This window comes from Vanacampus margaritifer, chromosome 8 (assembly GCF_051991255.1).
Source record: "Vanacampus margaritifer isolate UIUO_Vmar chromosome 8, RoL_Vmar_1.0, whole genome shotgun sequence".
NCBI classification, from domain to species: Eukaryota; Metazoa; Chordata; class Actinopteri; order Syngnathiformes; family Syngnathidae; genus Vanacampus; species Vanacampus margaritifer.
Genome location: NC_135439.1, coordinates 25,161,877 through 25,177,092, shown reverse-complemented (window position 1 = coordinate 25,177,092; position 15,216 = coordinate 25,161,877). Strand labels below are relative to the sequence as shown.

The following is a 15,216-nucleotide window of genomic DNA, read 5'->3' as shown; positions in this document are numbered from 1 at the left end:
CAGCCTAGAAATAGCAAAAGTCCTTGTATAATTGACACCCATTAAACTCGAACTGTCACTGGAAGTAACCACACCTCATAGTAAAGTAAAGCTTTGCTTGCTAACAAAGCTGTTGTTGCTCGTTTCACCCACACGCACGCATGCACTAATGATATGAGGATGACCATGCGTGACATCAACTGCAAAATAAACTTTTATCCCATTATATAATGCCGGTAACATTCCATTACTCCCCAACCATGTGCCGAACAGAGTGTGAAAACTCGGTAACATTAAAACACCTGCGGCTTACAGTCGGGTGTGGCTTGAATGTGTAACGAGTATTCCCCAAATTTAGCTAGCATGGCTTATAGTCAGGTGTGCCTTATAGTCCAGAAATTACTGTATATATTAATTGGCTATGATAAAATGTGATTTTAAAATTCATTTAGTCATTTCCTCTTAAATTTTGTAATTGAGTTGCCATGTAATCGTCATTGAACCAAAGTCAAAAACATGGCATCAGGGAAAGCACACAAGAACGATAATATCAGTCACTTTACCATATCTCAGGCCTTCTTGTTATTTTGATTTAAAACTGGACATGGTCTACTAGACTGTAGTTGTATTAATCCTATGGAAACCTGCTTTGTCCTCTTGTCTCTATCTACTCATCTCTTTGTCAGGAGAAAGAGCAAGCAGGCTTTAAGAGACTACAAAAAGGTTCAGATCCAACTTGAAAACCTTGAAACCAGCGTGAGGGACCGCTGCAAGAAGGAGTTCACAGGTAAGAGCAATGGAAGAGTAAAGTCAGAAGGAGAGCGGTAAATAATGTGTTTTGCACTTGAAAAAGTACAGTTTTCGCCACTATATCGCGGTTCATCGTTAAATCTGGTGATGAAATATTGTCTGCCCCACTCACTACCCAGATCTGATGACAGAGATGATGGACATGTCAAGTGACCTAGTTGGCTCTGGCATCCCTTTCCTTGATTACCGGATGTACGCAGAACGCATTTTCTTCCCCGGCCACCGGGAGTCACCACTGAGGCGAGACTTGGACGTTCAGGAATGTCGCAGACAGACAGTGGAGCAGGGTCTGGTGCAACTATCTAACCTTCTCAACAGTAAACTCTTTCTGACCAAGGTACTGTAAGCAGCATCACTAGCTGTACATTTTGCAAACATAGTTTTATTTAATATTGAAAAATGTCTCTCTTAAGTTCATTCATACTCTGGAAAGCCAGCGGACTTTCTCTCCCCGAGACCGTGCCTATGTTGCCTCTTTGCTTACGGTGGCGCTGCATGGCAAACTGGAATACTTTACTGACATCCTCAAAACACTCTTGAATGATCTTGTGGAGCAATATGTGGCCAAGAACCCCAAACTGATGCTGCGGAGGTAAGAGAAGTGAGAGGGAGTTTGTAAATTCAAGCCGCCATTCAGATGCATTTTCAGTTTCAAACTTTTTTCATCTTTTACAGAACCGAGACGGTGGTGGAGAAGCTGCTGACCAACTGGATGTCCATCTGTCTCTATGCTTTCCTCAGAGTCAGTCAGTTTTCATTCTGAATCTAGGACACAGTGTAGCAATAAGGAAATTTTGAGGAGCAGATAGCTAGCAATCGACTCATTTGGTCCCAAAATGTATAAAAACTTTCTATTTTAAATGCTGCCATGGTCCCAAAAACGTATTTATATGTTGTTGTTTTTTTATGCTCGAGCATACAGAAGGCTTTGATGCAGCCTCTGACCTGAAGAGGTCGCTTAAAGCAATGATACTTAATACAAAAAACGCCAGCAGGTAGCAACCGCAGTATAAGAGATCAGCCAGGGCCATGTTGCAACAAGCTCTTTTTCTCAAGTGTTTTCAACAGATTTGTGAATAATGATGTAATTTAGCTATATTAAAATGCTAATTGCTGTAAAACTAAAACAGATATAAATGTACTTTTTTCCTGATGAAAGAAGAGACTCTCATATTTCTTTTGGTAGGTGTTTTTGTGTGTTTATAGCAATAGAACACAATATTCTGTGGGCCTTGCAAAATCCAGTAAAACAGCTTCAGTGGAAATAGCTGTGAGTGAATGAGTTAAACAACATAATCATAGTAGTAACAATAATCTCCACTAAAGCAAGAGGGGACTTGTATTACTAACACTGGCATTGTTGTTTGGCCTTGTGGGAGGTCTGCGCTCTACTGAGTGCTGCTGTTCATTACATTTTTGAAAGCGGTAGCGTAACACCGTGTGTCTTTGTGTTTACAGGACTCTGCAGGGGAGTGTCTTTACATGCTTTTCAGGGCAATAAAGCACCAGGTAGACAAAGGACCGGTTGATGCTGTAACTGGCAAGGCCAAATATACGCTTAATGACAACCGCCTGCTGCGAGAGGATGTGGAGTATAAGACCTTGGTGAGCAAAAGACATTTTAATTTGTGGCTCTTTTAAAGGTTACCCCAGCATGTATGTCTGTATCAAAATGTGGGCCATTTGAACCATTTTTTATTTTTTGCAGACACTTAATGTGCTGGTGCAGGGTGGAGGCGTGAATGAGTGCCAGCCGCTACCCTCGAAAGTGCTGGACTGTGACACCATCACGCAAGTGAAAGAGAAGCTGCTGGATCAGGTGTACAAAGGCACCACTTTCTCTTACCGACCCCATACAGACTCATTGGACCTGGGTGAGAATACACTACTTTATCTATGCATAGTCTGCATTCCAAATAGATTCTAAAATGTACACAGGGTACTTTTTAATGTGTTTTTTTTGTCTTTTGCCTTTAATGATAGGACAGCTGAATTGTTTAGGTTTGTTCCATATTATATGCATTTCTGCCTTCAGTAATGCTCAAATAAATTTTTGGTATGGATTTAACAAAATCCTGAAGACATTGACCCAAATTGTGGTCCATAATGACATGATACACATAATTGTTGCATACTGTATGTACTATATGTATTGACTGTACATCCATTCCACTACATCCCAAGGTAGGCTTTGGTAATGGCGGGTGTCAAATACACTGAAAGCATTATGTTCTAGTGACTAGACTGAGATTATTAGCTGGAGCAAGCCACCCGCAGACATAACATGTTCATAAAGAACTATAAATGATTGATTAGCCTAGTCAGTTAGGCTGTCATGTTTGAATACTTAATTGGTGCAAAGGTGTGCCAAGAATATATATCCCCATATTGTGAGTTCAGAGATAATAATGTGCATTTCTTTAGTTGTAATGTGTGTATATTTGCGTTACTGTTGCCTTTCCCTTGACAAATCAGACAGTTGTGCTGAAAAGACCAAGTAGATCAGCAGTATATGAAATATTTCAACAGCATACTGGGTTTGTGTTTTGTCATTGACCGGTTGATACAGTATTTTGATGAAAGATTGAACAGGTACAGTCCCCCCCCCCACCCCCACCCCACCCCCCCACCCCCCACCCCACCCCCCCACCGTTCAAGCAGAATTTCACTTGAATGTAGTGGGCATCGTTATTACACGTCAGTCTTCTGACAGTGTTTTGGGCCGGCCCAGATGGGCCCGGTCCGTCCCACGTCGGCGGCAACTAGTTGGTATTGAGAATGTACTCTTCTGGGGTGTGCGCGCTGCAAAGGCAGACACGCAGCGCAGTGCAGAACGAAGATAACAATAAAAATAACAGATACACACAGTGTGGTGATTAGTGAAATAAAAACAATATGGGACAATGTAATTGCGGTCTTTGTACTGTGACGCACTAGCTCAGTCTATAAGAAGTGAGCATGCATCAATCACAGTCACACACACAGTTAAATCTACAAACAGGAAACCACACCATTTCCAACCCATTTTCAGTTTCAATAGAGTGACCAAGGGTGTTTTACTGTTGTTTGACACACAAGTACTGGCTGGTGATGAGATGCTGCAGGCGACGCACGCATAACCCGTGCAGGAAGTCCATTGCTAAGCCTTTTTTTACATATGCATGTACATGCATGCGTGTGTCTCTGTACATGTGTGTGTTATGCATGCATGTGACCAAGATGGGGTGTTCTTTTTTTTTTTTTTTCTTTATTGTTTTTTCCATTATTATATGGCATAAAAACACATACTGTATACCAAGTATACAACTGTAATAGATACCTAAATTCATTTGTGTGTGTGTATAAATATTTTAAGCATCATTCACTATTGTACTCACACTGGGCTGTTTGTGTTGTCATGTAGAGTGGAGGTCTGGTGTGGCCGGGCATCTCATTTTGTCAGACGAAGACTTAACATCTGTGGTCCAAGGCAATTGGAAACGTCTCAACACCCTGCAGCACTACAAGGTCAGTTCTTACACATGAATATGCTTCATCGCAACTGAGAATACTATCAAATGTGTGTTAAAGTGAGAAACATTAATACTAACATTGTATTTTGTCTTGTACTTCAGGTCCCAGATGGTGCAACAGTAGCTCTGGTCCCTCGACACTCGAAGCACATTCACCATGACAGCAACGACTATGTGGCTGGAGAGAGTGAGTCAGCTTTTTAGTCCAAATTGACTTTTGTATATATTGAGCTTGAGCTCAACATTACCACTGACAGTGACAAAAAGTATTTGTCCCCTTCATGATTTCTCTCTTTTTTATGTATTTATTTTTTATGGGTGGGTGGTATATTTCATACACTTAAATGTTTCGTATTGTCAAGCCAATTTTAATATCTCACATATATGACAGCCCATGTAAATAATAGGGATCGACTGACTGTGGGCCGATTATTGGCGCTGATTTTGACGCATATAGGTATTTTTTTTAATTAAGTGGCAGATAAGATAAATGTTGTTTAACTTTGTTTTACAGTAGTTACTTTAAAAAACATGAGGGTAGGGATGGGCGAGTACCGATACCAGCCACCGATGCTTAAGGCAGTTTGACAAATTGGCGAAACATCATCTCCGTCAGGTCTTTTTTTTTTCAAATTTTTTGTCATTGTATTAAATTAAATTAAATTAATTAATTAAATTAAATTTTAGAGATCAAAAGTACTGGAGGTATCTGTATTTGATATTTATTTATTATTTATGAGTTCTAAAAGAGTGAATACTTGAGTACTGGTATCCGTCCGAAAAAATGTGGTCTAGAACATACCTACATTTTTATTGATGTGTTCAATTTTCAGTTAACTTTATAAGAGATAGTGCTGACCCTGGACACTTATTGCACTTGTTGTTTATTTTGTTTGAAATTAAAACAAAGATGAGTGAAAAATTTACATTTCAGTTATATTGAAATTTTGGAAAACTTTATTTTTTTGTAGCTGTTTAATAAACATAGGCTTAAAAGCATTTAACAAAGTTAAATGCCAGCGTTGGTAAGATACAAAACTTTGATGCCAATTTTTTTCTTTTTTGGATTGCAGATGAATATCATCTATTGGAAATTGGCCTCCTTGAACACTAATCAATATCCGTATTGGCCCTCATAAACATATCGATCTATCGCTTGTAAATACAAGTTTCTAAATGCGGATTTTTTTTGTTCAGTGGTTAAAAAAAACACACACAGTTTTTGGAAAGCTGAGGTGAGTTTCACAGGCCAGATTAAGGGATAAGGCTGATAGAAAAGAAAAAAAACACTTGCACTATAATTTGACTTTCATCCCATTCAACACATTATAAAGTGCCAAGATTTTACAAAAACAGCAAAAAGAAGATCAGAAGAGCCGTTGCTCCATGACATTTTTGTTCCGTTTTATTTTTTCATTTTCTACTTTGGCTCGACTAAGAAGAAAATATGGGGCTTGTAATAATTTCCTGAAAATGAAATGACATCTGAAAATGTAATAAGATTTGCACTTAACTTGATCAAAAATGAGGGGGGGGGACAATAATGTAAGATTTTCACCAATAATGTAATCAATTCTGACTGATATTGTGATAACATTTTTACCTTATGACATTATCATATCATATATATTATATCATATCCCAGAAGTCTTTGCGGCAGAGCGGTTCTAATCAAGTCGGCAGAGCTTACTTTAACTCTCTGCAGAGTTGGTTTTACACTAAATAAATAAACTTTGTCAAATAACTCCAACACTGACCTCCAGTTAAATCAGTCAGTATTGGTGTTTAAGGAAGTACGTTCAAATAAGATTCCCCGGTTGAAAGATGTTTTTAGGGGAAGTTGCATCTTCTCTGAATGTGCATGGATACATGCACTTTTTTTCAGAATCAAACCATCTATAAGCCATTCATTTGTAGTTAGGCTGTTAAATGAGTTGGAAATTACTCATTAGCGACATTATTTACGGTTTAAACTATTACAATAAGCAGTCATAAACATTTGTAAAGGTTAGAACATTGTTGATTTTCGCGATAGGACTCATCTCGCACTGCAAAAAGTCAAGTATTTGAAACCGTTTTCACTGTGACAGAAACGCCGATGTTGGACGATGCAGATGAAGGCGGCGTTAGACTCTGGCATCTGGTGAAGGCCAGCGAAGAGCCTGAGCTACCCAAACATCGCAGAGGCAGTCTGAGGGAACGAGAGCGGGCCAAGGCCATACCAGAGATCTATCTGACCCGCCTGCTTTCCATGAAGGTACACTTAGGCTGCCATGCAATTCCATCAGGGATCCCATAAATGTTGTGTGTGCCTTATGATGCTCACATTACATTTCTCTGTTTAGATTATACACATGATAACAGAGTGTTGCTTTATGCTAGAAGATCAGGACAATTTGGCCTTCAAAATAATAGACATAACAAACATAGATGCACAATTTTTGGTAAATAGAAAATCACAATCCTGATCGTTCCATGTTAAAGGACAAGCACCCTGATAGACATTAAAAGACCTATATCGAGGTATTTTAAGCCCTTCCACAGTTAACTATTGGTGACCTTTGGCACAGTCGCAATGTAATTTCTTATGAAATATGAATTATTTTGGTTGCTCTATTTCTAACCCAGAAATAAGATGTCTGGTTCACTAAAACCCCGCCTTTCCCTTTGTGGCTGCTGCGCCCCTTTCATAATGCCGTCCTTTTTGGCTGCTGCCTGCATCCCCCTTGGCAGGGCAGGCTGACGGAAGCCTGGCTGCCCGTGTACGCCTTTGACCCCTCCGACCACCACCAAACATTCGTACCTTTCATACACCAGTGTGAGTGGCACTGGAGGAAATGTGTGTGAAGTGTACTCCTCAAGGACACAACGACACATTATTTGAAGAGAGCAAGAATCAAACAGCGGACCTTTCGGTTACTGAACAACCAGCTCTATCTCCTGAGCCATGGCCGCCACACAATGATTGACAGCAACAGTGAAAACTATGATCTAAATATTTCTATACAACAACAAGCTATGCTAAATAAACTAACCAAATGCTATGCTAATAAATCATTAACCTGAAAATCAGTATAAAGATGTTTGCAAAACGCTACTACTCCAACTCCAACTTGCTAAGGAGGCGTGTACGAGACTGAGCTGATGTGTGGCAGCAACTACGTCATATTCTACAAGTCATGTAGTAGTATATAACTTCTCATCCAATTAGAGGGCAAGCAGCCAAATTGTGTTTATCCCAGTGTTTAACCTGAAGATGGCGCCACACAGACTTTTTTTTCTTTCTTTTTTCTTTCAAGCTTTCTTTCAAGCTTTCAACAATCATGCACTAAAATGTCAAAATAATGATCAGGACACGTAGACAGCATTAGTAGACACCCGTTTATATGGTTTATCAGAAAGAAAAATAAGTTGATTTAGTGTTGAGTATCCCTTTAACTCTTTAAAGCCAATGTGGAACAGTTACTATCGGCTGTAACCACGCCAAAACTACAACAGCACATTAACAGTGCATACTGCATAGCTTACAAAAAGTCTCATGTTGCCTTCATGGCCTCTTCAGGCCATGGGAAAATATTAAATCTGCGAACCACACTCAAGGATTTCTGCAAGAGCATTACGCATATTCAAGTGGCAATCTTTATACAGCATTGATGTGTGTTAGTCATCCATGCACATGGTGATGTGTGTAACAAGTTTGTTTTTTATACAACAAAATACATCTGACATATCGTACTTGACAACGAAGCTAACGGTAGTGCTTATGCTAATGTTATATCATTAATTAGTTCACAGTTTAATTTACTTAAAGCCCTGGCCTCTCCATCACGTTTGATTGTGGAAATTGCACAAGTTTTAAAGGTTTAATCTCCCGGTCAATCCACTTTGGTGTACTGGCTAAAGTTAACTAGGCAGTCTTCTGAGAATTGACGATCACAGACAAACTGCTGAATGGTCTGTCGTCGAGCTAGCCTCTTTTCTGGTTATGCTTGTCAGGCATCACGCCAGACTTAGAAAAAATTCAAAGAGCGGACCTCCAGCAAGGGAGGCCGGCGCCTCGGCCAAGGTGGCCGCCTTCATAGTGCCTCTTTACCGAATACGCTTGCTTGTTGGGCTTTTTTTTCCTCTCTTTTTTTTTTTAAATATATATATATATATATACACATACACACATATATATATATATTTTTATTTTTTATTTTTTATTTTTTGTATGTGGGTGAGCATGTGCATGTGCGTGCGTGCGTGTGCATGCGTGCGTGTATTCATCAGTTCACCTAAAGCCCATTAAAAAAAAAATCCCATACTAATAATATAATATAATAATAAATTGCCAAATGCAGAAACAGCAATGTAAGTTATCACGATGTAGTGGCTCTCGCTAACAGACAGTATTAAGTAACCAGAATTAGGTTAAAAAATTCTATATACGTAGACCATGTTTCTATAAATTTTGATATTTGGTTTTTATTTGAGGCAGATATTTTTTCCATTAAAATGTGATTTATGAGGAGGTTAGACCATTGGTCGATATTCAGAGTTTGTTTATTTTTCCAGTTAACAAGATTTTTTTTTTAGCGATAGTAAGGGCTACAAGTGTAGATTGAAATTGTTTATGTGGTAAGTCAGTTGTTGTTAGGTCACCTAGCAAACACAAGTTTGGAGATAAAGGTATCCTACAGTCCAAAATAGCGGAAAGTTTTTCTAAGACTTTAGTCCAGAAATACATAACCGGAGTACATAACCATAAAGCATGAACATAAGTGTCTGTAGTGTTTTGTAAACATTGGAGACAAATGTCGGAGACTGAGAGTCCCATTTTCTTAATCATATATTGAGTAATGTATGTTCTGTGAATAATTTTATATTGGATAAGTTGTAAATTTGTGTGTTTTGTCATTTTAAATGCGTTTTCACAAACTTGAATCCAAAAGTCAGATTCCGGTGCTATAGACAAGTCTGTCTCCTATTTCGAGATGGGTAAAGACATTTTATCAGTATATGAAAGTAACTTATATATTTTTGAAAGTTTTTTTGTTGTTGTCGGAGAAAGCTTAAAAAAATATATGTATGTCAAACTATTTATCAAAACATGCATGAAATTTTATTTTTCGTTTTCCCTTTGTGATTTTCAGGGAACCTTGCAGAAATTCGTGGACGATTTGTTTACTGTTATCCTCAGCACCAGTCGACCCGTCCCACTGGCTGTCAAATACTTTTTTGACCTTTTGGATGACCAAGCTGTTCAGCACAGTATCTCTGACCCAGAGACTATTCACATTTGGAAGACTAATAGGTGCAGTATAGACATAAAACCTCAAGAATACCCAATTTACTTTCACCATATCCAAAGGCTGTTGCAGCCCTTCATGTATTTAAATAACTCTAGATGGATTTGTTTTAAATAACCCGCCAATGTAACTTATTTAATGTAAACGTGTCTGTAAATTCCAGTCTCCCCCTGCGTTTCTGGATCAACATTGTAAAGAATCCGCAGTTCATCTTTGATGTGCAAGCCTCGGACCATGTGGATGCAGTTCTGTCGGTCATCGCTCAGACCTTCATGGACTCCTGCACCATTGCTGAGCACAAATTGGGACGGGTAAGCAGAGCTAGCAAATTTGATGTGGCTTTCAATCTGATGTTCATCTACTGAGTGATTGATAAATCAGTCCGAGTAAAATAGTAAGTAGATTTCTGGGATCGGGTCAGACATGAAATATATGTTGATGTTGCTGCAGGATTCGCCCATCAACAAGCTGCTGTATGCTAGAGATATTCCCCGTTACAAACAGATGGTAGAAAGGTATGATCACATTTGCTTTACAAGTGACAAATGTCCTTTTGGTCTGTTCAAGTACATATAAAGCAGCTTTTAACCACCAAAGTAACATTCTTGCAGATACTATGCTGACATCAGGCAGACTATCTCTGCCAGCGACCAGGAGATGAACTCTGCTCTGGCTGAACTGTCAAGGGTGAATGCAACCAAACTTTGTACACAAGTCACTCTCCTCAGAGGCATCAAATATATTTGAAATGCAGTATGTTCCAGAAATCATAATAAAAGTCCTCATAATTGTACAGGCAATGTTTTAGGTCAAAATAACATTCACTGTCACGCTTGGTTGAGTAAGACGGGACAAACATTCTGGTACCAATCTATAGAGTAAAAATCATGCCAACACCCCACAAACACAAAACGTGATTTACTCAGCAATTCATAAACAAAATCAGTGTGTTTTGCAAATTACAAATTATTCACAAACTAATCCATTTTGTTTTACACATACAAAGAAATATATCTTCAATTACAAAAAGTATCTTTCAAGTATACAACAAAAATCTTTTGAGTACAAACTAAATCTTTCAAGTACAAACTAAAATCTTTCAAGCATGAAAAAAATATCCTTCAAGTTCAAAAAAATCCTTCACGTACGAAAAAAACAATTCTAAAGCTATGGATAACGGTCACTTTTTGCACTAATATTCCGCCTAGCAGATCCACACGCGCATGCCTGTAAACTTGAATCGGTCTAAGCAGAGCCATAGATGGAGAGAGTTTGGCCAACTCCGTTTCAGAGCTACAACGCTGTGATTGGTCAACTGCTGGTCACATGACATATGGACGCCATGTTGTTACCCAGTTGCTGCGATGACATAATGTATTGCAATCTGCGTTTCCAGAGGGGTGTTTCTATAGGAGGATCCTTTGTTGACATTTTTAGCGCATGCGTGATGGTTGAGTGGCAGAAAACATGGCTGGCTGTATAGACACAGCGTATACGAAGAAAGTTAGCGGGTGAAATTGCCGCTGGTTAAGCACTTTAACGGCCAAAGGGCGGAGGAGATTTGCGGAGAAGCTTAATGTATGTATTGGCGACAAAACTTAAACTATTGAAGGCCCATATGAGACGTGGGATGACAAAATTTGGTCCGACACTCCTGTTTCCTGGCCACACAGCTGCTTTGGGGAAATGTAATCTTATTTAATACAAAGTCCTGTGCAAAGCTGGGTAATTATTCTTCACTGAAGTGTTCTTTGTGGTGCCAAAGGGAAGAAGGGTCTATCGCATTACAGTTAAGTTTGTGGAAGTACGTCACTCTAAAACCATCCACCCAACACACTAAACAATCATTAGTTCCATGGGGGAATTATGTCAACAAGCAGCACACCTTATTCTTTACTTATTTTTGGAAATGCAGTGACCTTAATACAGTGACACTTATCTTGTGATGTGAGAATTTCAATGGCATCTGGTCTCTAGTTAACAACTAAATATCACAGCTTTCACAGTTCTTCTTTTCAAATCCAGTTTTGGACAAACATGCAGTCATGTTACGTAGCATTAGCATACTAGCATTGTAGCACATTTAATGCAGCTGTCAGGATAGGACTTAACAACTATAGCTACTGCGTACACAAGTGAGGTCGGCAGGTATCAAAACACAGATGCAGAATGCAATATTTATTCGGATAAGATAAACAATATGTGGACACTCAAGTGAAAAACTAGGCACAAAAATATATTTTTTCATTTATAGGAATCCATAGCACAATTCTGATACTCGTTGCCTTTTAGCCTTGTCATTTACCTCCCGGCTCGCAGCAATTTCTTTCATTTCTTTTACTTTTACTTAAACTTTTTATCAGGCACCCTGACGTCATTCAGAATCATTCTCTTTTCAACTCAAATGTACACCAACGTACCACTGGCGCCGGGCTACAAGCTAGCTGGCTAACTGTTCCGACTGGTCGACTTAAACGGTCAAACAGAGATTCATCAGTCATGTATCTACCTTCTGTAATTATGTAGACGTCCTGTGAATGAACCAATGCTTAAGTATAAGTATATATTTCCATCAGTATGTTGTGGCCTTCTTGGAAGAAGGACCTCAATTTAAAAAACACTTGTTGTGATAGCTAAGGTAGCTAGCATTGCTAAAAACAAAGACACAGCCACCTGGGATGGACACACAAGCTGTAGAACAAACTCCACATAGTAATATCACAGTTAGCTATGTTTTCAGTAATATCACACCGGCCTGTTGAGAGTTTTATTCAGCTATATAAGTTCATTACTTCATTACTGTAGCCTTACCTTTCACGAAGTGATCACTGCATATACAACCGTTGTCCGACTCCACTCCTCCGGATTTCAGACAAAGGTTTTTAATCCAGGTCTGCCGTCTTCTTTCGGGACGCGAAAATAACTTATATTTTTTTTCTCTTTTAGACCGGTTGGTCCAGCCATAATCTGCACAAAACTTCGCCATTTTCTCAGCTTTTTCCTATAGGCAAATTACTTCCTGCCCCCCATCTAGGGTTGGGCCGCTTGTCGTGACGTCACATGAAACCCACCTATTGTTGTTATCACTTACATATTGCAACTATGCCATGTTGCTCAGCATGCCGTTCTTTACAACGACCAAGCAGTGATGTTATGATGCAGGGTTAGGGTTAGGCTTAAATAAAGTTAGTAAAATAACACGATTTGAAGTAGTTGGGACTGCACAATGCAGTTTTCTACCTCGTCAAATGAGTGGTGTGCCGTGTTACTTTTTTTAAATTTGTATAAATTTTTTTAAAGACGTTAGATTAATGAAGTGTTGGCAAACCAGGACCCTGTTTTATCAAGAGTTAAAATCGATTATAAGTTACAATTGGTTTTAAGTCCATTCACTCTCTACAGACTTCACTCTCTACTTAAACTCTTAGACTCAGATTCAACATCGCCCCTTGCTGTAAAGTTTACTGGCATTGCGCGTGTGGCTCTTGGGGGTTGTGCGTGTAGATCTGCTCGGCAGAATATTAGTGCCAAAAGTCACGTGACTGTTATCCATAGTTATAGAATTGCTTTTTTCGTATGTGAAGGATTTTTTTGCACTTAAAGGATATTTTTTCATAATTGAAAGATTTTAGTTTGAAAGATATTTTTTGTACTCGAAAGATTTTTGTTGTATACTTGAAAGATATTTTTTGGTAATTGAAGATATGTTTCTATGTATGTGTAAAACAAAATGCATTAGTTTGTGAATGATGTTTTGTATTTGCAAAACACACTGATTTTGTTTGCAAATTGCTGAGTGTGAGTAAATCAGGTTGTGTCTGTTTGTGGGGTTTTGGCATGATTTTAACTCCATACCAAACAACAATCACAAATAACCTATAGGGAAGAAAGGGTTGACCCAACATTTTGGGTTAGCTAAATAACATAAATGTGTTGACCCAATTTGGATACTTTTTTGGTTAAATGAATAACCCACAAAGTTGCATTGGTCCCTTTTTGACCCCATGTAGGTTATTTTTGATCCAACTGTTTATAGAGTTTGGAATAAGCAGTTCAGAAAATGGATGGGTGGATTAAACAAAAAGACAGTTTTGCCTTACAGGAAAAGTTAAAGTACCACTGATTGTTACACCCACCTAAGTGGTGCGAAATTCGTTCTCCGCATTTGACCCCTTGCATGAGGGAGCGGTGAGAAGCAGCACTCGGGAATCATTTGGTGATCTAACCCCCCAATTCCAACCCTTATTGCTGAGTGTCAAGCAGGGTGGTTAACGGGTCCCATTTTTATAGTCTAAACAAACTCATCTCACTTTCTGGTGTACGTATATTCATCCTTTGTTTATTTTTAACAATATTTTACTGAACAGTCAAGTGCCACATTGCATATACATTTCTGTTTCTATAGTCTTACCACACAATTAAAGTATTTTGCTTTGCCATCGCCGGCACCCTACTGTGTTGGCAATGTGTTGGCATAGTGAAAAATAATTCACAGCATAATAAGATTACATTTATGTTTTATGATTTGGATTGACAGCTAATATGACTTTTCTTTCAGAACTATTCGGGAGAACTGAACTACTTGGTTGCACTACATGAGCTGTACAAGTACATCAATAAATACTACGACCAGGTATGAAAGTGCTCAACCTATCAGTGTACACTATATGTCCAGTATAATGTTTATGTATGGGGGGCATGGGGGGCATGGCTCAGTGGGAGAGTGGTCTCCCAACCCAGAGATTGTGGGTTCAATCCCCCAACCCTTGTGACCATGTGAAAGTGTTTTTGAGCAAGATACTTAACCCCCAGTTACTCCTGATGCTGCGCCATCAGTAGGAGAATGTGAAGTAGGGGTGGCCCGATCTGATATTGATATCGGATTTCGGTTCAATATCCCGCCAAAAAACTACGGCCCGACCAATGTGCGTTTTTTTAGGCTGATGCCGATACCGATTTTTGGCAGAAAAAAATACAGGTTACAGATTAATCTGCCAATTATTAAAAAATATATGATGGATGGATATATTATTGCATACAATTATCCCCACCCAATTCCTTTTCAATGAGTGTCTCTTATGCAAGAAAATTCGTTATTCAGATTCTCCCTCTGCAACAAATTTTAATGAAGTATACAAGATTATTGTATAGATTTATGTGTCAATAATAAAAACCATACTTACATGTTTACAACTGCTGTAAAGTGTTTACCTTTTCTTTTATATATTTTTATATATATTTTTTTATTTTTATTGTGTTATTTTCACAAGTCTTGGGATTTATTGTATTAACCTGGGACCTCAGGAATTGTATTTTGTGCCATGACATGTGGAAATGTGTGTTTAAAAAAAAATCCATGGATGTTTTGCATCCTTGAATTTTTGCGAAAATAAAGTCTTTGAATTCTTGAAATATCAACTTTAAATATAACTTGGAAAGACAATGACAAAATAAAACAATAAGAAAGTGAAATAAGAATAGAATAATCTAAAATAATAGTAACTGAAAAAACAGTAAGAACAAATACTGACTATTCCTGTGCATTTTGGCCTCTTGGGGGCAGTGTGGTGCCGTGCATCCATGGTGTACACACTTAAAATAACTAGTTTTTCACACATTGGGAA

At 38.5% G+C, this 15,216-nt stretch overlaps 1 protein-coding gene across 4 annotated transcripts in view; it reads left to right on the top strand.

Moving 5' to 3' along the window:
- Window positions 1-15,216, top strand: part of plxnb1b (plexin b1b) — a 181,681-nt gene that overhangs the window by 165,392 nt on the left and 1,073 nt on the right. For all 4 annotated transcript variants that reach the window (XM_077572833.1, XM_077572832.1, XM_077572835.1 and 1 more), the window contains 14 exons: window positions 666-766; window positions 909-1,126; window positions 1,203-1,381; window positions 1,465-1,531; window positions 2,248-2,394; window positions 2,498-2,663; window positions 4,193-4,296; window positions 4,404-4,488; window positions 6,392-6,558; window positions 9,437-9,597; window positions 9,756-9,903; window positions 10,043-10,107; window positions 10,204-10,279; window positions 14,151-14,225. In XM_077572833.1, coding sequence (XP_077428959.1) covers window positions 666-766; window positions 909-1,126; window positions 1,203-1,381; window positions 1,465-1,531; window positions 2,248-2,394; window positions 2,498-2,663; window positions 4,193-4,296; window positions 4,404-4,488; window positions 6,392-6,558; window positions 9,437-9,597; window positions 9,756-9,903; window positions 10,043-10,107; window positions 10,204-10,279; window positions 14,151-14,225 — 1,759 coding nt within the window. The remainder of the gene's footprint in view (window positions 1-665; window positions 767-908; window positions 1,127-1,202; window positions 1,382-1,464; window positions 1,532-2,247; window positions 2,395-2,497; window positions 2,664-4,192; window positions 4,297-4,403; window positions 4,489-6,391; window positions 6,559-9,436; window positions 9,598-9,755; window positions 9,904-10,042; window positions 10,108-10,203; window positions 10,280-14,150; window positions 14,226-15,216) is intronic.